At 35.0% G+C, this 27,500-nt stretch overlaps 1 protein-coding gene across 1 annotated transcript in view; it reads right to left on the bottom strand.

Annotated features, from left to right (window-relative positions):
• LOC121534514 (piezo-type mechanosensitive ion channel component 2) overlaps positions 1–27,500 on the bottom strand; it is a gene marked incomplete at its 5' end in the record, with an annotated part of 210,421 nt that overhangs the window by 71,082 nt on the left and 111,839 nt on the right. Inside the window, 13 exon segments of the mRNA XM_045206050.1 lie at positions 1,569–1,745; positions 3,057–3,262; positions 3,446–3,612; positions 3,894–3,947; positions 9,733–9,853; positions 11,468–11,566; positions 12,843–12,949; positions 14,031–14,113; positions 14,520–14,627; positions 24,007–24,096; positions 25,183–25,328; positions 25,582–25,674; positions 26,161–26,404. Coding sequence (XP_045061985.1) covers positions 1,569–1,745; positions 3,057–3,262; positions 3,446–3,612; positions 3,894–3,947; positions 9,733–9,853; positions 11,468–11,566; positions 12,843–12,949; positions 14,031–14,113; positions 14,520–14,627; positions 24,007–24,096; positions 25,183–25,328; positions 25,582–25,674; positions 26,161–26,404 — 1,695 coding nt within the window.

Here is a 27,500-nt window from a genome sequence, read left to right on the forward strand (position 1 = left end):
ACACCACAACGGAGAGACTGAGTGCATCACTTCTTCTTTTTATAAGAAACATTAATGTGTTGGAAATTCCAAATTGTTTGTATATTCAACTTACACACAGCTCTGACACACACACTTACCCCACCAGACATGCCACCAGGGGTCTTTTCACAGTCCCCAAATCCAGAACAAATTCAAGAAAGCGTACAGTATTATATAGAGCCATTATTGCATGGAACTCCCTTCCATCTCATACTGCTCAAATGAACAGCAAACCCGGTTTAAAAAAACAGAGAAACCAACACCTCACGGCACAACGCCTCTCCCCTATTTGACCTAGATAGTTTGTGTGTATGTATTGATATGTAGGCTACGAGGTGTAGTTCTGTCCTTGAGCTGTTCTTGTCTATTAATGTTCTGTATTATGTTTCATGTTTTGTGTGGACCCCAGGAAGAGTAGCTGCTGCTTTTGCAACAGCTAATGGGGATCCTAATAAAATACCAAATACCAAATAGGCCACTGTGGAATATATTTACAGTGGTTTAAATGGATACGTAAAATCAGATTTTAAGTTAAGACATGTACCATGGGCCTACATTCCGAATTTTGTGTTATTTGGTCCTATGGTTCATGAGAAGAAGATTTGTGAAATATTTTTAGCATATTTTAGCATATTAGCATATGTGCTAATATGCATCTACTGGTATAGTGTGGCCATCTTTGAATGCATCAACGTTATTTTCTCAAACTCTTTAGGGACTATTGTGATGAGTCTAAAGACCAAATTTGGAGTGAATGTGACTTTTAAGTCCAGGAAAATAAGATTTGTTATGATTATTTTAAGCATTGGCGTTACATAGTCAAAAATTTGAATTGTTAATAGTTTCCTTATGTTTTAAGATACCAATGCCAAACTTAACATGGTTCATCATGGTAATGACCCTAAACAGTTTCAAGTTGATAGGCCATTATGAAGTGTATTTACAAAGGAATTAAATGGACACGTAAAATCTGATTTCCTGATTTATCCATAATTTAGCCATCTCTTAACCAATCCCTTAGGTTCTCTCAAATTTGGTGAGAATACGTTTTTCAAAAGTTTTCAAAAATTTCCAAGATGGAGGAAAATCTATCCTGATAGACTCATGGGTCCTTGAGGCAAATAATTATGTTCAACATGAGGAAAGACACCTACATACAACATTTCAAGTCTCTAGATCGAATGGGGTGGCAGATATGAGGGTTTAAGTGAGACTGCTTATAACAGCACCACCTAAAGGCCAATCAATGACCTTCTTTTTGACCAAGTTACTGATGGCCTCTAGTTTCTGTGGGCCAAATCAGAAACAAAGTTACCAATCTATGTTGGAGTTATCTGACCATGTGAAGGGAAAAATATATTATGTAATAATAACAATATGTTTAACAGTTTCAACGTGACAGACACGGGTGTGTGAGGAAGAGTAAGAGGAGGAGGAGGAGGAGGAGAAAGGAGAGGAGAGGATGAGGGGGCAGAAGAAGAGAGTGACGAAGAGGATGGAAGAGGAGGAGAAGGAGAAAGAGGAAGATTTCAGCTTGGACCAGGCACCTGGACACTTGGCTGCTGCTGCTGTCAGTTGATTTGGAGGCGTCCAGGCCGTAAATCTTACGGAGTTTGGGCCGGGCACGTTCACTGGTTTTGGGAATGGGAACGTCTGACGGCATTCCGTCCAGCTCGTCCAGCGTGTCTTGGCGGGAGAACAGCATGGTGGCCTCAGTGTAGGCACTGATGGGATAGAGAGATGGAGAGATGAGAAATAAATGACTGGAATGACACAATGGTTACAACATGGCTTCCACATGTCACAGCTAATGATGTGGAAGTTTCCAAATGGTAAAGGTGGTGATGAGGTTGTGTTGTAGAAAGTGATATCTCATCACTCTGTCTACATCCACCCTCATGCTGAAGATACTGATCAAGCCCTAGAATTACATATAGAATGTAATAATAGGATCTCTCCAGCACTCTGCTCGGTATCTGGACATGCAATCTCTGCTATCTCTCCAGCACTCTGCTCTGTATCTGGTCTCTGCTATCTCTCCAGCACTCTGACCGGTCTCTGGTCTCTGCTATCTCTCCAGCACTCTGACCGGTCTCTGGTCTCTGCTATCTCTCCAGCACTCGGATCGGTCTCTGGTCTCTGCTATCTCTCCAGCACTCTGACCGGTCTCTGGTCTCTGCTATCTCTCCAGCACTCTGGCCGGTCTCTGGTCTCTGCTATCTCTCCAGCACTCTGACCGGTCTCTGGTCTCTGCTATCTCTCCAGCACTCTGGCCGGTCTCTGGTCTCTGCTATCTCTCCAGCACTCGGATCGGTCTCTGGTCTCTGCTATCTCTCCAGCACTCTGACCGGTCTCTGGTCTCTGCTATCTCTCCAGCACTCTGACCGGTCTCTGGTCTCTGCTATCTCTCCAGCACTCTGGCCGGTCTCTGGTCTCTGCTATCTCTTCTTTTCTTCTACTTTTTATTACTACTTGTTATTTTGAGACTTTTCTATTCTGTGTTTGATTCTTGATTGATATTGTTATTGTACTGCATTGTTGAGGAGAGTTAGTCACTGTACTGTGTGCATCTGACCAATAAACTTTGATTTTATGATTTCAAACCCTACACCCCAACCCGAGCACTCCGTTCTGCCACCTCTGGTCTCTTGGCCCTCCCACCCCTATGAGAGGGCAGCTCCCCCTCAGCCCAGTCCAAGCTCTTCTCTGTCCTGGCACACCAATGGTGGAACCAGCTTCCCCCTGAAGCTAGGACAGCAGAGTCCCTGCCCATCTTTCGAAAACATCTGAAACCTTACCTCTTCAAACAGTATCTTAAATAATCCTCCTCCTCACCTCGACCCCCCCAGCACTTAACCAACACTTGCACTTGACCCCCCCATCTATTGAGGGAAAAATGTACTTTCTATGCCTGTGATATGTGGTTGTCCCACCCAGCTATCTTAAGATGAATGCACTAACTGTAAGTCGTTCTGGATAAGAGCATCTGCTGAATGTACATTTGATTTGAATTAGTTCATGTACGATACACTTACCTGGATATGCTGTCTCGTGATGCCAAAGATGCCATGCTGTCCTGGCTCTCCATGCGATAGCCGTCTCTCACCCTGTGGGCCCTGTGAGACCCCCCCGACGCACTGTCCTCCTCACTGAGCCGGTCCAGACTGGACCCCCGAGACATGTTCATACGCATCTTCTTCTGGTAGAACACATGGATACTCTCTCTGGACGGGACGTTACCCTGCAGGGGGGGAGGTTAGAACAGGATAGTCATTTAATCGCCGTTTGTTTTCTAATTTGCTATATATCAAAGTCTAAATAAAATCAAACAATTTAAAGTGTGTTTATGTAAAACAAGCAACTCAAAGAAAGAGAGAGAGAAAAATACATATATAGAGAGAGAGCGACGGTAGCAGGTCACTACCTTTTTGACCTCTCTAGTGAGCATGCATCTCTCAATGCGCAGCACGGTGGAGATGTCTATGTGCTCTCTACACACGTTGTTCATCCACTTGGTGAAGCTCTCCACCATGGTCTGGAACAACACCCAGGTGAACTTGACGATGTTGAACACTCGCTTCAGGATGTTGTCTGGTGGGACGTGGAAAACAAGTTACAAATATTTACATTTAGCAGACACTCTTATCCAAAGTGACACCAGTGCATTCAACTAAACTAGCTAGAAGAGCAATGATCCAGATCATTGTCATCACGATGATAGATTCTGAGTAAACTATAGTAAGAAAAACCTATAATACATGTATATATTTAAAATATATATAGAATCAATTACAAGATTGGTTGTTGTCTCTCCATGTATGTGGTTTTGTATATACGTGTAGTAACGTATTTGAAAGGTCTGAGACACCCACCTGGTCCGTCAGACTTCTTCTCCTGTCCTCCATCCTGATCCTCCTCCATCTCTCCTAACTCTATAGTCACATGACCTGCACAGAATAACACAACAAAACAATAACCTACAGAGAATAACACAACACAATAATAACTTACAGAGAATAACACAACACATTAATAACTTACAGAGAATAAAACAACAAAACAATAACCTACAGAGAATAACACAACAAAACAATAACCTACAGAGAATAACACAACAAAACAATAACTTACAGAGAATAACACAACAAAACAATAACCTACAGAGAATAACACAACACAATAATAACTTACAGAGAATAACACAACAAAACAATAACCTACAGAGAATAACACAACAAAACAATAACCTACAGAGAATAACACAACAAAACAATAACCTACAGAGAATAACACAACAAAACAATAACTTACAGAGAATAACACAACACAATAACTTACAGAGAATAACACAACAAAACAATAACCTACAGAGAATAACACAACAAAACAATAACCTACAGAGAATAACACAACTAAACAATAACCTACAGAGAATAACACAACAAAACAATAACTTACAGAGAATAACACAACAAAACAATAACCTACAGAGAATAACACAACAAAACATGAACTTACAGAGAATAACACAACAAAACAATAACTTACAGAGAATAACACAACAAAACAATAACTTACAGAGAATAACACAACAAAACAATAACTTACAGAGAATAACACAACAAAACAATAACTTACAGAGAATAACACAACAAAACAATAACCTACAGAGAATAACACAACTAAACAATAACTTACAGAGAATAACACAACAAAACAATAACTTACAGAGAATAACACAACAAAACAATAACCTATAGAGAATAACACAACAAAACAATAACCTACAGAGAATAACACAACAAAATAATAACCTACAGAGAATAACACAACAAAACAATAACTTACAGAGAATAACACAACAAAACAATAACTTACAGAGAATAACACAACAAAACAATAACTTACAGAGAATAACACAACAAAACAATAACCTATAGAGAATAACACAACAAAACAATAACCTATAGAGAATAACACAACAAAACAATAACCTATAGAGAATAACACAACAAAACAATAACCTACAGAGAATAACACAACAAAATAATAACCTACAGAGAATAACACAACAAAACAATAATTTACAGAGAATAACACAACAAAACAATAACCTATAGAGAATAACACAACAAAATAATAACCTACAGAGAATAACACAACAAAACAATAACTTACAGAGAATAACACAACAAAACAATAACTTACAGAGAATAACACAACAAAACAATAACTTACAGAGAATAACACAACAAAACAATAACTTACAGAGAATAACACAACAAAACAATAACTTACAGAGAATAACACAACAAAACAATAACCTACAGAGAATAACACAACAAAACAATAACCTACAGAGAATAACACAACAAAACAATAACCTACAGAGAATAACACAACAAAATAATAACCTACAGAGAATAACACAACAAAACAATAACTTACAGAGAATAACACAACAAAACAATAACTTACAGAGAATAACACAACAAAACAATAACTTACAGAGAATAACACAACAAAACAATAACTTACAGAGAATAACACAACAAAACAATAACTTACAGAGAATAACACAACACAATAATAACTTACAGAGAATAACACAACAAAACAATAACTTACAGAGAATAACACAACAAAACAATAACTTACAGAGAATAACACAACACAATAATAACTTACAGAGAATAACACAACAAAACAATAACCTACAGAGAATAACACAACAAAACAATAACCTACAGAGAATAACACAACAAAACAATAACCTACAGAGAATAACACAACAAAACAATAACCTACAGAGAATAACACAACAAAACAATAACCTACAGAGAATAACACAACAAAACAATAACCTACAGAGAATAACACAACAAAACAATAACTTACAGAGAATAACACAACAAAACAATAACCTACAGAGAATAACACAACAAAACAATAACCTACAGAGAATAACACAACAAAACAATAACCTACAGAGAATAACACAACAAAACAATAACTTACAGAGAATAACACAACAAAACAATAACCAACAGTGAATAATACAAAACAATAACTTACAGAGAATAACACAACAAAACAATAACCTACAGAGAATAACACAACAAAACAATAACCTACAGAGAATAACACAACAAAACAATAACTTACAGAGAATAACACAACAAAACAATAACCAACAGTGAATAATACAAAACAATAACCAACAGTGAATAACACAACAAAACAATAACCTACAGTGAATAATACAACAAAACAATAACCTACAGAGAATAACACAACAAAACAATAACCTACAGAGAATAACACAACAAAACAATAACCTACAGAGAATAACACAACAAAACAATAACTTACAGAGAATAACACAACAAAACAATAACTTACAGAGAATAACACAACAAAACAATAACCTACAGAGAATAACACAACAAAACAATAACCTACAGAGAATAACACAACTAAATAATAACCTACAGAGAATAACACAACAAAACAATAACTTACAGAGAATAACACAACACAATAACTTACAGAGAATAACACAACACAATAACTTACAGAGAATAACACAACAAAACAATAACCAACAGTGAATAATACAAAACAATAACCAACAGTGAATAACACAACAAAACAATAACCTACAGAGAATAACACAACTAAATAATAACCTACAGAGAATAACACAACAAAACAATAACCTACAGAGAATAACACAACAAAACAATAACCTACAGAGAATAACACAACAAAACAATAATTTACAGAGAATAACACAACAAAACAATAACCTACAGAGAATAACACAACAAAACAATAACCTACAGAGAATAACACAACAAAACAATAACTTACAGAGAATAACACAACAAAACAATAACTTACAGAGAATAACACAACAAAACAATAACCTACAGAGAATAACACAACAAAACAATAACCTACAGAGAATAACACAACAAAACAATAACTTACAGAGAATAACACAACAAAACAATAACCTACAGAGAATAACACAACAAAACAATAACTTACAGAGAATAACACAACAAAACAATAACCTACAGAGAATAACACAACAAAACAATAACTTACAGAGAATAACACAACAAAACAATAACCTACAGAGAATAACACAACAAAACAATAACTTACAGAGAATAACACAACAAAACAATAACCTACAGAGAATAACACAACAAAACAATAACCTACAGAGAATAACACAACTAAATAATAACCTACAGAGAATAACACAACAAAACAATAACTTACAGAGAATAACACAACAAAACAATAACCTACAGAGAATAACACAACAAAACAATAACCTACAGAGAATAACACAACAAAACAATAACCTACAGAGAATAACACAACAAAACAATAACCTACAGAGAATAACACAACTAAATAATAACCTGCAGAGAATAACACAACAAAACAATAACTTACAGAGAATAACACAACAAAACAATAACTTACAGAGAATAACACAACAAAACAATAACCTACAGAGAATAACACAACTAAATAATAACTTACAGAGAATAACACAACAAAACAATAACCTACAGAGAATAACACAACTAAACAATAACCTACAGAGAATAACACAACAAAACAATAACTTACAGAGAATAACACAACAAAACAATAACCTACAGAGAATAACACAACAAAACAATAACTTACAGAGAATAACACAACAAAACAATAACCTACAGAGAATAACACAACAAAACAATAACTTACAGAGAATAACACAACAAAACAATAACCTACAGAGAATAACACAACAAAACAATAACTTACAGAGAATAACACAACAAAACAATAACCTACAGAGAATAACACAACAAAACAATAACCTACAGAGAATAACACAACTAAATAATAACCTACAGAGAATAACACAACAAAACAATAACTTACAGAGAATAACACAACAAAACAATAACCTACAGAGAATAACACAACAAAACAATAACCTACAGAGAATAACACAACAAAACAATAACCTACAGAGAATAACACAACAAAACAATAACCTACAGAGAATAACACAACTAAATAATAACCTGCAGAGAATAACACAACAAAACAATAACTTACAGAGAATAACACAACAAAACAATAACTTACAGAGAATAACACAACAAAACAATAACCTACAGAGAATAACACAACTAAATAATAACTTACAGAGAATAACACAACAAAACAATAACCTACAGAGAATAACACAACTAAACAATAACCTACAGAGAATAACACAACAAAACAATAACTTACAGAGAATAACACAACAAAACAATAACCTACAGAGAATAACACAACTAAATAATAACTTACAGAGAATAACACAACAAAACAATAACCTACAGAGAATAACACAACAAAACAAACACAAAACAATAACCTACAGAGAATAACACAACAAAACAATAACTTACAGAGAATAACACAACAAAACAATAACCTACAGAGAATAACACAACTAAACAATAACCTACAGAGAATAACACAACAAAACAATAACCTACAGAGAATAACACAACAAAACAATAACCTACAGAGAATAACACAACACAATAATAACTTACAGAGAATAACACAACAAAACAATAACCTACAGAGAATAACACAACTAAACAATAACCTACAGAGAATAACACAACTAAATAATAACCTACAGAGAATAACACAACAAAACAATAACTTACAGAGAATAACACAACAAAACAAACACAAAACAATAACCTACAGAGAATAACACAACAAAACAATAACTTACAGAGAATAACACAACAAAACAATAACCTACAGAGAATAACACAACACAATAATAACTTACAGAGAATAACACAACAAAACAATAACCTACAGAGAATAACACAACTAAACAATAACCTACAGAGAATAACACAACTAAACAATAACCTACAGAGAATAACACAACAAAACAATAACTTACAGAGAATAACACAACAAAACAAACACAAAACAATAACCTACAGAGAATAACACAACAAAACAATAACTTACAGAGAATAACACAACAAAACAATAACTTACAGAGAATAACACAACAAAACAATAACTTACAGAGAATAACACAACAAAACAATAACTTACAGAGAATAACACAACAAAACAATAACCTACAGAGAATAACACAACAAAACAATAACCTATAGAGAATAACACAACAAAACATTAACTTACAGAGAATAACACAACAAAACAATAAGACAGTAGATTTGGGTTCTATTAGTGTGAGAAGCAATTCTACTGGACATCTTAGGGTCGTCGTCATGGATACCCTTTCTCTCCTCTTTTGTTGAATCAAGCTTAAAGTTATCTTGTAAAATAAAGATTATTTTGAAATCATAACAGATTAGAGACTGATCTTCCGTGAGAACTCAGGGGTGTAAGAATAAAACAAAGTGGTGCAGTGATCTATTCTGGTGATCTTCTTCAGAAACTGGGGTGATCTATTCTGGTGATCTTCTTCTGAAACTGGGGTGATCTATTCTGGTGATCTTCTTCTGAAACTGGGGTGATCTATTCTGGTGATCTTCTTCTGAAACTGGGGTGATCTATTCTGGTGGTATTTGGTAAGATTGTGTATGCTGATGATCTTTATATCGGTGACTCTGTTTTAATACTCCTTGATGTCTCTTAACCTACCTTCCTTCTTGTCCTTCTTGTGTTTGTCTCTCCTGGTGTACCTCTTCCAGAACTTACGCTTCTCTTTGCTTCGTTCCTTCATGGCTGCCTTGGAGTCTGTTATCCACGCATGGTAGACAAACTGGCAGCGTACAGTACAGGAAGCACAATGTTAGTTTGGACATAAAGGGATGGATCCTAATTTGAGATCTGTGCGCTCTTAACTCTGACTTTCGCAAAATTATGTATTGAGTCATGTGTTGATACATGTGTTGATTAATGTGTTGATTAATATATTGATTCATGTATTGATTCATGTATTGATTCATGTTGATTCATGTATTGTTCATGTGTCGATTCATGTGTTGATCCGTGTTGATTCATGTATTGATCCGTTTTGATTCATGTTGATTAATGTATTGATTAATGTGTTGATTAATGTATTGATTCATGTTGATTCATGTATTTTTCATGTGTCGATTCATGTGTTGATCCATGTTGATTCATGTATTGATCCATGTTGATTCATGTATTGATTCGTGTTGATTTATGTATTGATTCATGTGTTGATTAATGTATTGATTCATGTATTGAATCGTTTTGAGTCATGTATTGATGACAAGTTGTACGGGAAAAAAATGGTTATGCACACAGATCTCAAGGATTCAGTCCAATCAAAGGAGTGCTACGGTCAAGCAGGCACACACAGAGGCAAATAACACAAGAGCAATAGCAAGCCAGGTGACCATTTAGTTAACCCTTTAAACCACAGACAACATCAAAACAATCGAGATCAGAGTCAAAGAAAATATGACAACTTTAGATTGTTTTTGCTTCACTGCACATCAGTACGAAAGGTAGACGCCACCTGCGAATTATGCCATTTTACACTCACGTTGTAATTTGTAACAATGGCTTCACCGTGACTAGGCGGCAATGTTGAAGGCTTACTTGTAAATATATTTAACCCTGTACTGACTCTAGGTACAATGGAGCAAATGGCTGTGATAACACCAATGCATTTTCTGAGACCTGTTGGTAAAAGGCTCTGACGAGTTCATGCAAACTGCTTCGAAAACAATCTATCTCGATCACTTTTAAAAAAACATGACAGAAGGATCACTTTAGTTCCATCCCCATCCTATCTGGAATATTTAGGATATTTATTGTTTGTAAATCGATGTGGTATTCGTTCGAACATGGGATGGAAAGACAGTTCTTTATAAATGCATTGGCCTTCAAAACAGGCTGGGGATACAGGAAACAGTCTACACAGGCTGGGGATACAGGAAACAGTCTACACAGGCTGAGGATACAGGAAACAGTCTACACAGGCTGGGGATACAGGAAACAGTCTGGGGATACAGGAAACAGGCTGGGGATACAGGAAACAGGCTGAGGATACAGGAAACAGTCTACACAGGCTGGGGATACAGGAAACAGGCTGGGGATACAGGAAACAGCCTACACAGGCTGAGGATACAGGAAACAGTCTACGCAGGCTGAGGATACAGGAAACAGTCTACACAGGCTGGGGATACAGGAAACAGTCTGGGGATACAGGAAACAGGCTGGGGATACAGGAAACAGGCTGGGGATACAGGAAACAGTCTACACAGGCTGGGGATACAGGAAACAGGCTGGGGATACAGGAAACAGTCTACACAGGCTGGGGATACAGGAAACAGTCTGGGGATACAGGAAACAGCCTACACAGGCTGTGGTAAGAGGAGATGCTGAATCTGTTGTTTGGTACCTTGGCTGCCCTGATTACATACTGAAGGATGGTTTGGGGCAGTTTAATGATAGATCTGGGCAGAGCTATAAGGGCTGAGGCAAACTTCCCAATAGCTCGCTGAAGAGGAGGGATGAAGTTAGCAGAAAACAGAAAGATGAAGGTACATATCTTTTATATTTCACACTACAGTAATACTAGTAACTACAGTGGGGAGAACAAGTATTTGATACACTGCCGATTTTGCAGGTTTTCCTACTTACAAAGCATGTAGAGGTCTGTAATTTTTATCATAGGTACACTTCAACTGTGAGAGACGGAATCTAAAACAAAAATTCAGAAAATCACATTGTATGATTTTTAAGTAATTCATTTGCATTTTATTGCATGACATAAGTTTTGGATCACCTACCAACAAGTAAGAATTCCGGCTCTCACAGACCTGTTAGTTTTTCTTTAAGAAGCCCTCCTGTTCTCCACTCATTACCTGTATTAACTGCACCTGTTTGAACTCGTTACCTGTATAAAAGACACCTGTCCACACACTCAATCAAACAGATTCCAACCTCTCCACAATGGCCAAGACCAGAGAGCTGTGTAAGGACATCAGGGATAAAATTGTAGACCTGCACAAGGCTGGGATGGGCTACAGGACAATAGGCAAGCAGCTTGGTGAGAAGGCAACAACTGTTGGCGCAATTATTAGAAAATGGAAGAAGTTCAAGATGACGGTCAATCACCCTCTGTCTGGGGCTCCATGCAAGATCTCACCAACAACCTCCTTCCCTCAGTGAGAGCATTGAAGATGGGTCGTGGCTGGGTCTTCCAGCATGACAACGACCCGAAACACACAGCCAGGGCAACTAAGGAGTGGCTCCGTAAGAAGCATCTCAAGGTCCTGGAGTGGCCTAGCCAGTCTCCAGACCTGAACCCAATAGAAAATCTTTGGAGGGAGCTGAAAGTCCGTATTGCCCAGCGACAGCCCCGAAACCTGAAGGATCTGGAGAAGGTCTGTATGGAGGAGTGGGCCAAAATCCCTGCTGCAGTGTGTGCAAACCTGGTCAAGACCTACAGGAAACGTATGATCTCTAATTGCAAACAAAGGTTTCTGTACCAAATATTAAGTTCTGCTTTTCTGATGTATCAAATACTTATGTCATGCAATAAAATGCAAATTAATTACTTAAAAATCAAACAATGTGATTTTCTGGATTTTTGTTTTAGATTCCGTCTCTCACAGTTGAAGTGTACCTATGATAAAAATTACAGACCTCTACATGCTTTATAAGTAGGAAAACCTGCAAAATCGGCAGTGTATCAAATACTTGTTCTCCCCACTGTACTTTAGTATACTGAGGAAACGTTGACGCTGGTCTGGTCTGGCCCTGGAGCTCACCTGAAATGCAGACTTCTTGGGCGGCTCTTCATCCTCTCTTTTCTCCTCCTCTTCCTCCTCGTCTTCACTGTCAGTTTCAAACAAATAATAATCTCCACTTCTCACCACTGAGGAGTAGAGAGCAAGGTGCTGTTAATATTAACTGGAGGAAAGGGCTTGAAAGCGGGTGATGTTTTGAGGGGTGAAGAGAGTCTGTAAACTAGATAAATGTGAGGCAGCAGAGGTTGGTTTGATTCAAAAAGCCCAACTAGCGGGATGAAGTTGATAAGGGTAGGAAAACACACACGTCAGACACACAATATTAGCATATTAGTTTGTTTACTAAAGACATGGCACAGGTTTGAGGTGATTTGGGCAGACCTTTAAAAGTATTGTAATAGGTGAAACTGACTTATGTCCTTGAACAGAAGAGCCACAATGGGGGGGAACAGGAATAGAGGAGGATGCTGGGTAATATATGAATGGGGTTAGGATGAGGGGTGAACTGGAGAAATCATGTAACGAATGCAACGACATGACGGGGTGATACTAAGAAATCATTTCGACACAGAAACACCACAGAGAAGAACTGAGACACATCTGTAGTATTCTACAGCTTTTTTTTCAAATGTCAATTTGAAAACTCGATTTCATCATTAAAAACCCTCAAACCGTATTTTAATTAGGATCTTTCTGGTCAGTATTGCTCAGTTTTCCCTCATGTGGTACATAATGACTAGAACAGAGACATAATCCTTCAGTCTCTATTCTCAAAGGGAGAAGGATTTCTGCTCTGTCTAATAGAATCTGTCACTACCAGAGATTCCCTACTATGGCCTCACCAGGACCACAACCACAAACGTTACAGGCATCAGTTATTCTCTTTTCTCTCATGGGAATAGTCTATTTAAGGCCCCATTGCCATTAGTTGAAGCATATTGTAGTATTGTCTTATTTCATTCAAGCAAATCAGAACACTATCCCGCCTGTATATTTCTGATGTTTTTGGGTTCATCAATCAACTAATAAAATCAATTAATCAATCGAGGGGCCTTAAACAGAGACAGAAAAGGACTGAGGTCTGGATGGAACGTTTGGCGTTTGTTTTGGGTCGTCTGGAGCCCAGGTGCAGTATGGGAATCCTCTGAGAGTTCTGGTCAAGGACACAACAGCCAATCAGAGCGGAGAAAGAATGAGGGGTCAACCTACTGGAGGCGTGGTCAACCCAAGGCCGCCACCACCGCCTTTTTTTAGTCTTGGCTGTTTCTTTCTCTTTCATTTTCTCTTTCTCTCTTTCTCGCTCTGCTCCTAAAATAAAAATAGTTTCACATGTAGATAAATTATGCTTTATATTGCAAAAATATTTCTTCATTCAGACTTTGTGCAAGTTAAACGGTATCTTAAAAAATATATATCTTCATAAAGCATTGTGACCACAACATTGTTTGCAGTAATGATATTATAATGATAGGGATCGTATGAAAATCTATTCCAGGGTTTCCTAAACGTTCCATGAGAACTAACCAACACCCAGTCGACATTGATTAGCCCTTCCACCTAGTTCTAACATCAGTACTCCTAGAGAGACGTCATCATGATACGGTACCATCATCCTCTTCCTCCTGCTCCTGTGGCTGGATGGGGTTCTCTCGGTCTCCTGACTCCTGAGGCTGGATTGGGTTCTCTCGGTCTCCTGACTCCTGAGGCTGGATGGGGTTGTCTCGGTCTCCTGACTCCTGAGCTAGCCTCAACATATTTTTCTTCCCCCTCTTAAACTTCTCCTGGCGCTGCTTTATACGTTCCATCCTGAAGGGGGCGAGAGAGAGAGAGAGAAATATGATTAATGACAACACTCAGTTCTATCTATCAAGAGAAACCAGACAGGGTCTCTCTCTCTCTCTGCTTCTTCAAAGTTTCTAGAACAATATCGAACGAAAAAAAGAAAAAAAAATTGGACCATTTGGTCTGTTAGAGGTTAATAGATAAAGACTGGATAAAGATTAGGTTAATAGATAAAGCATGGATAAAGGTTAGGTTAATAGATAAAGACTGGATAAAGGTTAGGTTAATAGATAAAGTCTGGATAAAGGTTAATAGATAAAGCCTGGATAAAGGTTAGGTTAATAGATAAAGTCTGGATAAAGGTTAGGTTAATAGATAAAGTCTGGATAAAGGTTAGGTTAATAGATAAAGACTGGATAAAGGTTAGGTTAATAGATAAAGTCTGGATAAAGGTTAGGTTAATAGATAAAGTCTGGATAAAGGTTAATTGATAAAGTCTGGATAAAGGTTAATAGATAAAGCCTGGATAAAGATTAGGTTAATAGATAAAGCATGGATAAAGCTTAGGTTAATAGATAAAGCATGGATAAAGATTAGGTTAATAGATAAAGTCTGGATAAAGCTTAGGTTAATAGATAAAAGCTGGATAAAAGTTAGGTTAATAGATAAAGTCTGGATAAAGGTTAGGTTAATAGATAAAGCATGGATAAAGGTTAGGTTAATAGATAAAGCATGGATAAAGCTTAGGTTAATAGATAAAGCATGGATAAAGATTAGGTTAATAGATAAAGTCTGGATAAAGCTTAGGTTAATAGATAAAAGCTGGATAAAAGTTAGGTTAATAGATAAAGAATGGATAAAGGTTAGGTTAATAGATAAAGACATGGATAAAGGTTAGGTTAATAGATAAAGACTGGATAAAGGTTAGGTTAATAGATAAAGGATGGATAAAGATTAGGGTTAATAGATAAAGCATGGATAAAGGTTAGGATAATAGATAAAGCCTGGATAAAGGTTAGGTTAATAGATAAAGACTGGATAAAGATTAGGTTAATAGATAAAGGCTGGATAAAGGTTAGGTTAATAGATAAAGACTGGATAAAGGTTAGGTTAATAGATAAAGTCTGGATAAAGATTAGGTTAATAGATAAAGGCTGGATAAAGGTTAGGTTAATAGATAAAGACTGGATAAAGGTTAGGTTAATAGATAAAGACTGGATAAAGGTTAGGTTAATAGATAAAGTCTGGATAAAGGTTAGGTTAATAGATAAAGACTGGATAAAGGTTAGGTTAATAGATAAAGTCTGGATAAAAGTTAGGTAAATAGATAAAGTCTGGATAAAGGTTAGGTTAATAGATAAAGTCTGGATAAAGGTTAGGTTAATAGATAAAGGCTGGATAAAGGTTAGGTTAATAGATACAGGCTGGATAAAGGTTAGGTTAATAGATAAAGGCTGGATAAAGGTTAGGTTAATAGATAAAGCATGGATAAAGTTAGGTTAATAGATAAATCCTGGATAAAGGTTTAAATGTTAGGTTAATAGATAAAGCATGGATAAAGATTAGGTTAATATATAAATCCTGGATAAAGGTTAGGTTAATAGATAAAGCCTGGATAAAGGTTAGGTTAATAGATAAAGGTTTAAATGTTAGGTTAATAGATAAAGCATGGATAAAGATTAGGTTAATAGATCAATCCTGGATAAAGGTTATGTTAATAGATAAAACCTGGATAAAGGTTAGGTTAATAGATAAAGACTGGATAAAGATTAGGTTAATAGATAAAGGCTGGATAAAGGTTAATAGATAAAGACTGGATAAAAGTTAGGTTAATAGATAAAGTCTGGATAAAGTCTGGATAAAGGTTAGGTTAATAGATAAAGTCTGGATAAAGGTTAGGTTAATAGATAAAGTCTGGACAAAGGTTAATAGATAAAGTCTGGATAAAGGTTAGGTTAATAGATAAAAGCTGGATAAAAGTTAGGTTAATAGATAAAGCATGGATAAAGATTAGGTTAATAGATAAAATCTGGACAAAGGTTAATAGATAAAGTCTGGATAAAGGTTAGGTTAATAGATAAAAGCTGGATAAAGATTAGGTTAATAGATAAAGCCTGGATAAAGATTAGGTTAATAGATAAAGTCTGGACAAAGGTTAGGTTAATAGATAAAAGCTGGATAAAAGTTAGGTTAATAGATAAAGACTGGATAAAGGTTAGGTTAATAGATAAAGACTGGATAAAGGTTAGGTTAATAGATAAAGGATGGATAAAGATTAGGTTAATAGATAAAGCATGGATAAAGATTAGGTTAATAGATAAAGCATGGATAAAGGTCAGGTTAATAGATAAAGCCTGGATAAAGGTTAGGTTAATAGATAAAGTCTGGATAAAGGTTAATAGATAAAGTCTGGATAAAGGTTAGGTTAATAGATAAAGTCTGGATAAAGGTTAGGTTAATAAATAAAGACTGGATAAAGGTTAGGTTAATAGATAAAGGATGGATAAAGTTTAAGTTAATAGAAAAGTCTGGATAAAGGTTAGGTTAATAGATAAAGTCTGGATAAAGATTAGGTTAATAGATAAAGACTGGATAAAGGTTAGGTTAATAGATAAACACTGGATAAAGTATAGGTTAATAGATAAAGCATGGATAAAGATTAGGTTAATAGATAAAGCATGGATAAAGATTAGGTTAATAGATAAAGTCTGGATAAAGGTTAGGTTAATAGATAAAGGCAGGATAAAGGTTAGGTTAATAGATACATTCTGGATAAAGGTTAGGTTAATAGATAAAGGCAGGATAAAGGTTAGGTTAATAGATAAATTCTGGATAAAGGTTAGGTTAATAGATACAGACTGGATAAAGGTTATGTTAATAGATAAAGACTGGATAAAGATTATTTGAATAGATAAAGTCTGGAAGAAGGTTAGGTTAATAGATAAAGACTGAATAAAGTTTAGGTTAATAGATACAGACTGGATAAAGGTTATGTTAATAGATAAAGACTGGATAAAGGTTAGGTTAATAGATAAAGACTGGATAAAGGTTAGGTTAGGTTAATAGATAAAGACTGGATAAAGGTTAGTTTAATAGATAAAGCATGGATAAAAGTAATCTTAATTGATAAAGACTGGATAAAGGTTAGGTTAATAGATACAGACTGGATAAATATATTTTAATAGATAAAGTCTGGATAAAGGTTATTTTAATAGAAAAAGTCTGGATTAAGATTAATAGATACAGACTGGATAAAGTTTAGGTTAATACATAAAGACTGGATAAAGGTTATGTTAATAGATAAAGACTGGATAAAGGTTAGGTTAGATTAATAGATAAAGACTGGATAAAGGTTAGGTTAGGTTAATAGATAAAGGTTTAAATGTTAGGTTAATAGATAAATCCTGGATAAAGGTTAGGTTAATAGATAAATCCTGGATAAAGGTTAGGTTAATAGATAAAGCATGGATAAAGGTTATGTTAATAGATAAAGCCTGGATAAAGGTTAGGTTAATAGATAAAGACTGGATAAAGATTAGGTTAATAGATAAAGGCTGGATAAAGGTTAGGTTAATAGATAAAGCCTGGATAAAGGTTAGGTTAATAGATAAAGACTGGATAAAGGTTAGGTTCATAGATAAAGTCTGGATAAAGGTTAGGTTAATAGATACAGTCTGGATAAAGGTTAGGTTAATAGATAAAGACTGGATAAAGGTTAGGTTAATAGATAAAGTCTGGATAAAGGTTAATAGATAAAGTCTGGATAAAGGTCAATAGACAAAGTCTGGATAAAGGTTAGGTTAATAGATACAATCTGGATAAAGGTTAGGTTAATAGATAAAGTCTGGATAAAGGTTAGGTTAATAGATAAAAGCTGGATAAAGATTAGGTTAATAGATAAAGCATGGATAAAGGTTTGGTTAATAGATAAAGTCTGGATAAAGGTTATGTTAATAGATAAAGACTGGATGAAGGTTAGGTTAATAGATAAAGACTGGATAAAGGTTAGGTTAGGTTAATAGAAAAAGGCTGGATAAAGGTTAGGTTAATAGATAAAGCATGGATAATGGTTAGGTTAATAGATAAAAGCTGGATAAAGTTAGGTTAATAGATAAAGCATGGATAAAGCTTGGGTTAATAGATAAAGACTGGATAAAGTTTAGGTTAATAGATAATGATAGATAAAGGTTAGGTTAATAGATAAAGCATGGATAAAAGTAATCTTAATTGATAAAGACTGGATAAAGGTTAGGTTAATAGATACAGACTGGATAAATATATTTTAATAGATAAAGTCTGGATAAAGGTTATTTTAATAGAAAAAGTCTGGATTAAGATTAATAGATAAAGACTGGATAAAGGTTAGGTTAGGTTAATAGATAAAGGTTTAAATGTTAGGTTAATAGATAAATCCTGGATAAAGGTTAGGTTAATAGATACATCCTGGATAAAGGTTAGGTTAATAGATAAAGCATGGATAAAGGTTATGTTAATAGATAAAGCCTGGATAAAGGTTAGGTTAATAGATAAAGACTGGATAAAGATTAGGTTAATAGATAAAGGCTGGATAAAGGTTAGGTTAATAGATAAAGCCTGGATAAAGGTTAGGTTAATAGATGAAGACTGCATAAAGTTTAGGTTAATAGATAAAGTCTGGATAAAGGTTAGGTTAATAGATACAGTCTGGATAAAGGTTAGGTTCATAGATAAAGCCTGGATAAAGATTAGGTTAATAGATAAAGTCTGGATAAAGGTTAATAGACAAAGTCTGGATAAAGCTTAGGTTAATAGATACAATCTGGATAAAGTTTAATATATAAAGTCTGGATAAAGGTTAGGTTAATAGATAAAAGCTGGATAAAGATTAGGTTAATAGATAAAGCATGGATAAAGGTTAGGTTAATAGATAAAGTCTGGATAAAGGTTATGTTAATAGATAAAGACTGGATGAAGGTTAGGTTAATAGATAAAGCATGGATAAAGGTTAGATTAATAGATAAAGGCTGGATAAAGGTTAGGTTAATAGATAAAGCATGGATAATGGTTAGGTTAATAGATAAAGTCTGGATAAAGATTAGGTTAATAGATAAAGCATGGATAAAGCTTGGGTTAATAGATAAAGCATGGATAAAGGTTAGGTTAATAGATAAAGACTGGATAAAGATTATTTGAATAGATAAAGTCTGGATAAAGGTTAGGTTAATAGATAAAGACTGGATAAAGTTTAGGTTAATAGATAAAGTTTAGATAAAGGTTAGTTTAATAGATAAAGCATGGATAAAAGTAATCTTAATTGATAAAGACTGGATAAAGGTTAGGTTAATAGATACAGACTGGATAAATATATTTTAATAGATAAAGTCTGGATAAATGTTATTTTAATAGATAAAGTCTGGATAAAGATTAATAGATACAGACTGGATAAAGTTTAGGTTAATACATAAAGACTGGATAAAGGTTATGTTAATAGATAAAGACTGGATGAAGGTTAGGTTAATAGATAAAGACTGGATAAAGGTTAGGTTAGGTTAATAAATAAAGCATGGATAAAGATTAGGTTAATAGATAAAGACTGGATAAAGGTTAGGTTAATAGATAAAGCATTGATAAAGATTAGGTTAATAGATAAAGTCTGGATAAAGGTTAGGTTAATAGATAAAGTCTGGATAAAGATTAGGTTAATAGATAAAAGCTGTATAAAGGTTAATAGATAAAGCATGGATAAAGATTAGGTTAATAGAAAAAGTCTGGATAAAGGTTAGGTTAATAGATAAAGCATGGATAAAGATTAGGTTAATAGATAAAGGCTGGATAAAGGTTAGGTTAATAGATAAAGCCTGGATAAAGGTTAGGTTAATAGATAAAGCATGGATAAAGGTTAGGTTAATAGATAAAGCATGGATAAAGATTAGGTTAATAGATAAAGGCTGGATAAAGGTTAGGTTAATAGATACAGTCTGGATAAAGGTTTAAAGGTTAATACATAAAGTCTGGATAAAGATTAGGTTAATAGATCAAGTCTGGATAAAGGTTAGGTTTATAGATAAAGGTTTAAAGGTTAATACATAAAGCATGGATAAAGGTTAGGTTAATAAAGATTAGGTTAATATATAAAGGTTAGGTTAATAGATAAAGTCTGGATAAAGGTTAGGTTAATAGATAAAGTCTGGATAAAGGTTAGGTTAATAGATAAAGGTTTAAAGGTTAGGTTAATAGATAAAAGCTGGATAAAGGTTAGGTTAATAGATAAAGCCTGGATACAGGTTAGGTTAATAGATAAAGGCTGGATAAAGGTTAGGTTAATAGATAAAGTCTGGATAAAGTTTAGGTTAATAGATCAAAGCTGGATAAAGGTTAGGTTAATAGATAAAGCCTGGATAAAGTTTAGGTTAATAGATAAAGCATGGATAAAGGTTAGGTTAATAGATAAAGTATGGATAAAGGTTAGGTTAATAGATAAAGACTGGATAAAGGTTAGGTTAATAGATAAAAGTTTAAATGTTAGGTTAATAGATAAAGTCTGGATAAAGGTTAGGTTAATAGATAAAGCCTGGATAAAGGTTAGGTTAATAGATAAAGGGTGGATAAAGTTTAGGTTAATAGATAAAGGTTTAAATGTTAGGTTAATAGATAAAGGCTGGATAAAGGTTAGGTTAATAGATAAAGCATGGATAAAGCATGGATAAAGGTTAGATTAATAGATAAAAGCTGGATAAAGGTTAGGTTAATAGATAAAGTCTGGATAAAGGTTAGGTTAATAGATAAAGGGTGGATAAAGTTTAGGTTAATAGATAAAGGTTTAAATGTTAGGTTAATAGATAAAGGCTGGATAAAGGTTAGGTTAATAGATAAAGCATGGATAAAGGTTAATAGATAAAGGCTGGATAAAGATTAGGTTAATAGATAAAGTCTGGATAAAGATTAGGTTAATAGATAAAGTCTGGATAAAGTTTAGGTTAATAGATCAAAGCTGGATAAAGGTTAGGTTAATAGATAAAGCCTGGATAAAGTTTAGGTTAATAGATAAAGCATGGATAAAGGTTAGGTTAATAGATAAAGTATGGATAAAGGTTTGGTTAATAGAAAAAGGGTGGATTAAGGTTAGGTTAATAGATAAAGTCTGGATAAAGATTAGGTTAATAGATAAAGACTGGATAAAGGTTAGGTTAATAGATAAAAGCTGGATAAATGTTAGGTTAATAGATAAAGACTGGATAAAGGTTTGGTTAATAGATAAAGGATGGATTAAGGTTAGGTTAATAGATAAAGCATGGATAAAGGTTAGGTTAATAGATAAAGTATGGATAAAGGTTAGGTTAATAGATAAAGACTGGATAAAGGTTAGGTTAATAGATAAAAGTTTAAATGTTAGGTTAATAGATAAAGGCTGGATAAAGGTTAGGTTAATAGATAAAGCCTGGATAAAGGTTAGGTTAATAGATAAAGGGTGGATAAAGTTTAGGTTAATAGATAAAGGTTTAAATGTTAGGTTAATAGATAAAGGCTGGATAAAGGTTAGGTTAATAGATAAAGCATGGATAAAGGTTAATAGATAAAGCATGGATAAAGGTTAGATTAATAGATAAAAGCTGGATAAAGGTTAGGTTAATAGATAAAGTCTGGATAAAGGTTAGGTTAATAGATAAAGGGTGGATAAAGTTTAGGTTAATAGATAAAGGTTTAAATGTTAGGTTAATAGATAAAGGCTGGATAAAGGTTAGGTTAATAGATAAAGCATGGATAAAGGTTAATAGATAAAGGCTGGATAAAGATTAGGTTAATAGATAAAGGCTGGATAAAGATTAGGTTAATAGATAAAGTCTGGATAAAGGTTAGGTTAATAGATAAAAGCTGGATAAAGGTTAGTTTAATAGATAAAGCATGGATAAAGGTTTGGTTAATAGATAAAGGGTGGATTAAGGTTAGGTTAATAGATAAAGTCTGGATAAAGATTAGGTTAATAGATAAAGACTGGATAAAGGTTAGGTTAATAGATAAAGACTGGATAAATGTTAGGTTAATAGATAAAGACTGGATAAAGGTTTGGTTAATAGATAAAGGATGGATTAAGGTTAGGTTAATAGATAAAGTCTGGATAAAGGTTAGGTTAATAGATAAAGACTGGATAAATGTTAGGTTAATAGATAAAGGCTGGATAAAGGTTAGATTAATAGATAAAGACTGGATAAAGGTTAGATTAATAGATAAAGACTGGATAAAGGTTAGGTTAATAGATAAAGTCTGGATAAAGGTTAGGTTAATAGATAAAGACTGGATAAAGGTTAGGTTAATAGATAAAGGTTTAAAGATTAGGTTAATAGATCAAGTCTGGATAAAGGTTAGGTTAATAGATAAAGCATGGATAAAGGTTAGGTTAATAGATAAATAATGGATAAAGGTTAGGTTAATAGATAAAGGATGGATAAAGGTTAGGTTAATAGATAAAAGCTGAATAAAGGTTAGGTTAATAGATAAAGATTTAAAGGGAAGGTTAATAGATAAAGGTTTAAAGGTTAGGTTAATAGATAAAGGTTTAAAGGGAAGGTTAATAGATAAAGGTTTAAAGGGAAGGTTAATAGATACAGGTTTAAAGGGAAGGTTAATAGATAAAGGTTTAAAGGTTAATAGATAAAGGTTTAAAGGGGAGGTTAATAGATAAAGGTTTAAAGGGAAGGTTAATAGATAAAGGTTTAAAGGGAAGGTTAATATATACAGGTTTAAAGGGAAGATTAATAGATAAAGGTTTAAAGGGAAGGTTAATAGATACAGGTTTAAAGGGAAGGTTAATAGATAAAGGTTTAAAGGGAAGGTTAATAGATAAAGGTTTAAAGGGAAGGTTAATAGATAAAGGTTTAAAGGGAAGGTTAATAGATAAAGGTTTAAAGGGAAGGTTAATAGATACAGGTTTAAAGGGAAGGTTAATAGATACAGGTTTAAAGGGAAGGTTAATAGATAAAGGTTTAAAGGGAAGGTTAATAGATACAGGTTTAAAGGGAAGGTTAATAGATAAAGGTTTAAAGGGAAGGTTAATAGATAAAGGTTTAAAGGGAAGGTTAATAGATACAGGTTTAAAGGGAAGGTTAATAGATAAAGGTTTAAAGGGAAGGTTAATAGATAAAGGTTTAAAGGGAAGGTTAATAGATAAAGGTTTAAAGGGAAGGTTAATAGATACAGGTTTAAATGGAAGGTTAATAGATAAAGGTTTAAAGGGAAGGTTAATAGATACAGGTTTAAAGGGAAGGTTAATAGATAAAGGTTTAAAGGGAAGGTTAATAGATAAAGGTTTAAAGGGAAGGTTAATAGATACAGGTTTAAAGGGAAGGTTAATAGATAAAGGTTTAAAGGGAAGGTTAATAGATAAAGGTTTAAAGGGAAGGTCCATATCCAGCTTGTTGTGACTTACTGTCTCTTCAGCTGTTCCATAGACTTGTTCTCTTCCTCCAATCTGGCTCTGACTGCCTTCACTATAGTAGCCTGGAACAACTCAGCCCCTCTGAAACACACAGACACATGATCACATCACAGATACATTATCATATCACAGATACATGATCACATCACAGATACATGATCACATCACAGATACATTATCACATCACAGACACATGATCACATCACAGATACATGATCACATCACAGATACATGATCACATCACAGATACATGATCACATCACAGATACATTATCATATCACAGATACATTATCACATCACAGATACATGATCACATCACAGATACATGATCACATCACAGATACATGATCACATCACAGATACATTATCACATCACAGATACATGATCACATCACAGATATATGATCACATCACAGATACATGATCACATCACAGATACATGATCACATCACAGATACATTATCACATCACAGATACATTATCATATCACAGATACATTATCATATCACATATATATTAGCACATCACAGAAACATTACCATATCACAGATACATTACCATATCACAGAACATTAGCATATCACATAAACATTACCATATCACATTTACATTACCATATCACAGCACATTATCATATATCAGATACGTTATCATATCACAGGTACATTATCATATCACAGATATATTAGCATATCACAGAAACATTACCATATCACAGATACATTACCATATCACATAGACATGACCATATCACAGTACATTATCGTATCACAGAGACGTTATCATATCACAGGTACATTATCATATCACAGATATATTAGCATATCACAGAAACATTACCATATCACAGATACATTATCATATCACATAGACATGACCATATCACAGTACATTATCGTATCGCAGATACGTTATCATATCGCAGATACGTTATCATATCACAGGTACATTATCATCACAGTACTACAGCTGAGTAAGAACAGTTGTAAAGAGTTCGCTGGTGCAATGGAGGTCTTTGGAACCACGCTTGTGTGATGAGTAACCTTGCCTGGGACCTAAAAACGTGCGTTAGCTCCCCAACCTAATGTCTAGACTTTAGCTCAGTGGGCTAAACCAGTTTTGTGGCATTTAAGGGACCTGGGTTGGAAAGCCAGTTATGTGCATACCTGGATGCCAGTATCTGGGAGGCCCTGATGTCAGCCACCACGTGTAGAAAGTAGTAACTCATGAAGACACGTCTCTGCAACAGCAGGAAGGCAAAACAGATACTGTCCCAGATGATCCCAGCCTCGTCGCTGGGCAGAATACAGTTCTTTACACCGTCCACGGCTAGAGAGGACACACGCACACAGACACACACACGCACACAGACACACACACACACACAGACAGACACACACACACACAGAGAGAACACCTTTATTTATATCATTTCTACATTTAATCTCCTTCATAAAACATTGGTTTAATTGATTTTAAACTGTTGAATGCTACTGTGCTTCATGACATTAAATGATCCGTTATTTAGTAAGAGACGTACGTGTGAAGTCTCTGTTAGTGATGACGTTATACTCCTTGATGGTGCAGGCCAGACTGAGGAGCTGGATCAGCCAACAGTTGTTCACTACCAGGACATTGATGTAACCACAGGCCAGGATCTGAACACAGCGCAGAGATGAGGAATCAGATACACAGGATAAACAAGGAATCAGATACACAGGGTGAATCAGATACACAGGGTGAATCGGATACACAGGGTGAATCGGATACACAGGGTGAATCGGATACACAGGGTGAATCGGATACACAGGGTGAATCGGATACACAGGGTGAATCGGATACACAGGGTGAATCAGATACACAGGGTGAATCAGATACACAGGGTGAATCAGATACACAGGGTGAATCGGATACACAGGGTGAATCAGATACACAGGGTGAATCAGATACACAGGGTGAATCAGCTACACAGGGTGAGTCAGATGGTGGGTGGTGAAAAGGAGAACACTGGATGGAAGGACCTTTCATATTCACCTTTATGTAATATGACTTTGTTTATTATTGTGAAGCATCTACTGTATGTAGTGCTTATGAACACTTAAGAATGCTATATAAACCCTGTTCATAATCACGGTCCCACTCACAGACAGGATGTTCTTCATGGTGATGACAAACACATTATAGGCGATCAGGAAGTCCCAGTAGTGGAGGATCTTTTTGATTGGCTTGAGCAGCAGCTCCCCGCCGAACAGCAGGAAGTAGAAACATCCCACCAGATAGCCCAAACAGAAGATGCTGATACGTGTGGTGCCAGTGATGAAGATGATGGTGAGGACAAACCAGAACAGGTAGCTAAACAAGATCACCTTCAGCATGTCCAGGTAGGACCTGGTAAAAGGACCGGAGAGAAGTGAAAAAGAGACAAGAACCAGGTTCAATGTGTTCAATGTTTTCAATGTGGACAATGTGTTCAATGTTTTCAATGTGTTCAATGTTTTCAATGTGGACAATATGTTCAATGTGTTCAATGTTTTCAATGTGTTCAATGTTTTCAATGTGGACAATGTGTTCAATGTTTTCAATGTGGACAACGTGTTCAATGTTTTCAATGTGGTCAAAGTTTTCAATGTGTTCAATGTTTTCAATGTGGACAATGTGTTCAATGTGGTCAATGTGTTCAATGTTTTCAATGTGGTCAATGTTTTCAATGTTGTCAACGTGGTCAATGTGTTCAATGTGGTCAATGTGTTCAATGTGGTCAATGTGTTCAATGTTGTCACTGTGTTCAATGTATTCAATGTTGTCAATGTGTTCAATGTGGTCAATGTGTTCAAAGTATTCAATGCTTTAGCTTAGTGTAGTGCACAGACCCGGGTTCAAACCCAATCACCTTTTCCCTGACCACTTTACCTAAATGGGAAGTAACCCTGTCTGTAGTCATATAAGATACATCATTAGGCCGTTGAGCTACAGTAGGAAAAAACATCATGTTGAGTGCACAGGAAAAGTCTAAACTATGTTTGTGGTTGTTCTGTAACATAATCTGTAATACAACCATCAATCACATCATTTCTAACTAGATCAATAACAGTCAGGCTTACAGTAAAGGTCTGATTGTGATCGATCAATACATGGAAACTACGGTTGATAATATAATATATGGAGTTGACTTGAAACCCAATCAATGTCTATCAGTACAGGTATGTACTCTACTGAGAGAGAAAGAGAGAGAGAGAGAGAGAGAGAGAGAGAGAGAGAGAGTTAGAGAGAGTTAGAGAGACAGAGACAGAGAGAGACAGAGAGAGACAGAGAGAGACAGAGAGAGAGAGAGAGAGATAGAGAGAGAGAGCCAGAGAGAGAGAGTTAGAGAGAGAGAGACAGAGAGAGAGAGAGAAAGAGAGAGAGACAGAGAGAGACAGAGAGAGAGAGAGATAGAGAGAGAGAGAGAGAGAGAGATAGAGAGAGAGAAACAGACATACAGACG

Source organism: Coregonus clupeaformis, chromosome 21, assembly GCF_020615455.1.
Source record: "Coregonus clupeaformis isolate EN_2021a chromosome 21, ASM2061545v1, whole genome shotgun sequence".
NCBI classification, from domain to species: Eukaryota; Metazoa; Chordata; class Actinopteri; order Salmoniformes; family Salmonidae; genus Coregonus; species Coregonus clupeaformis.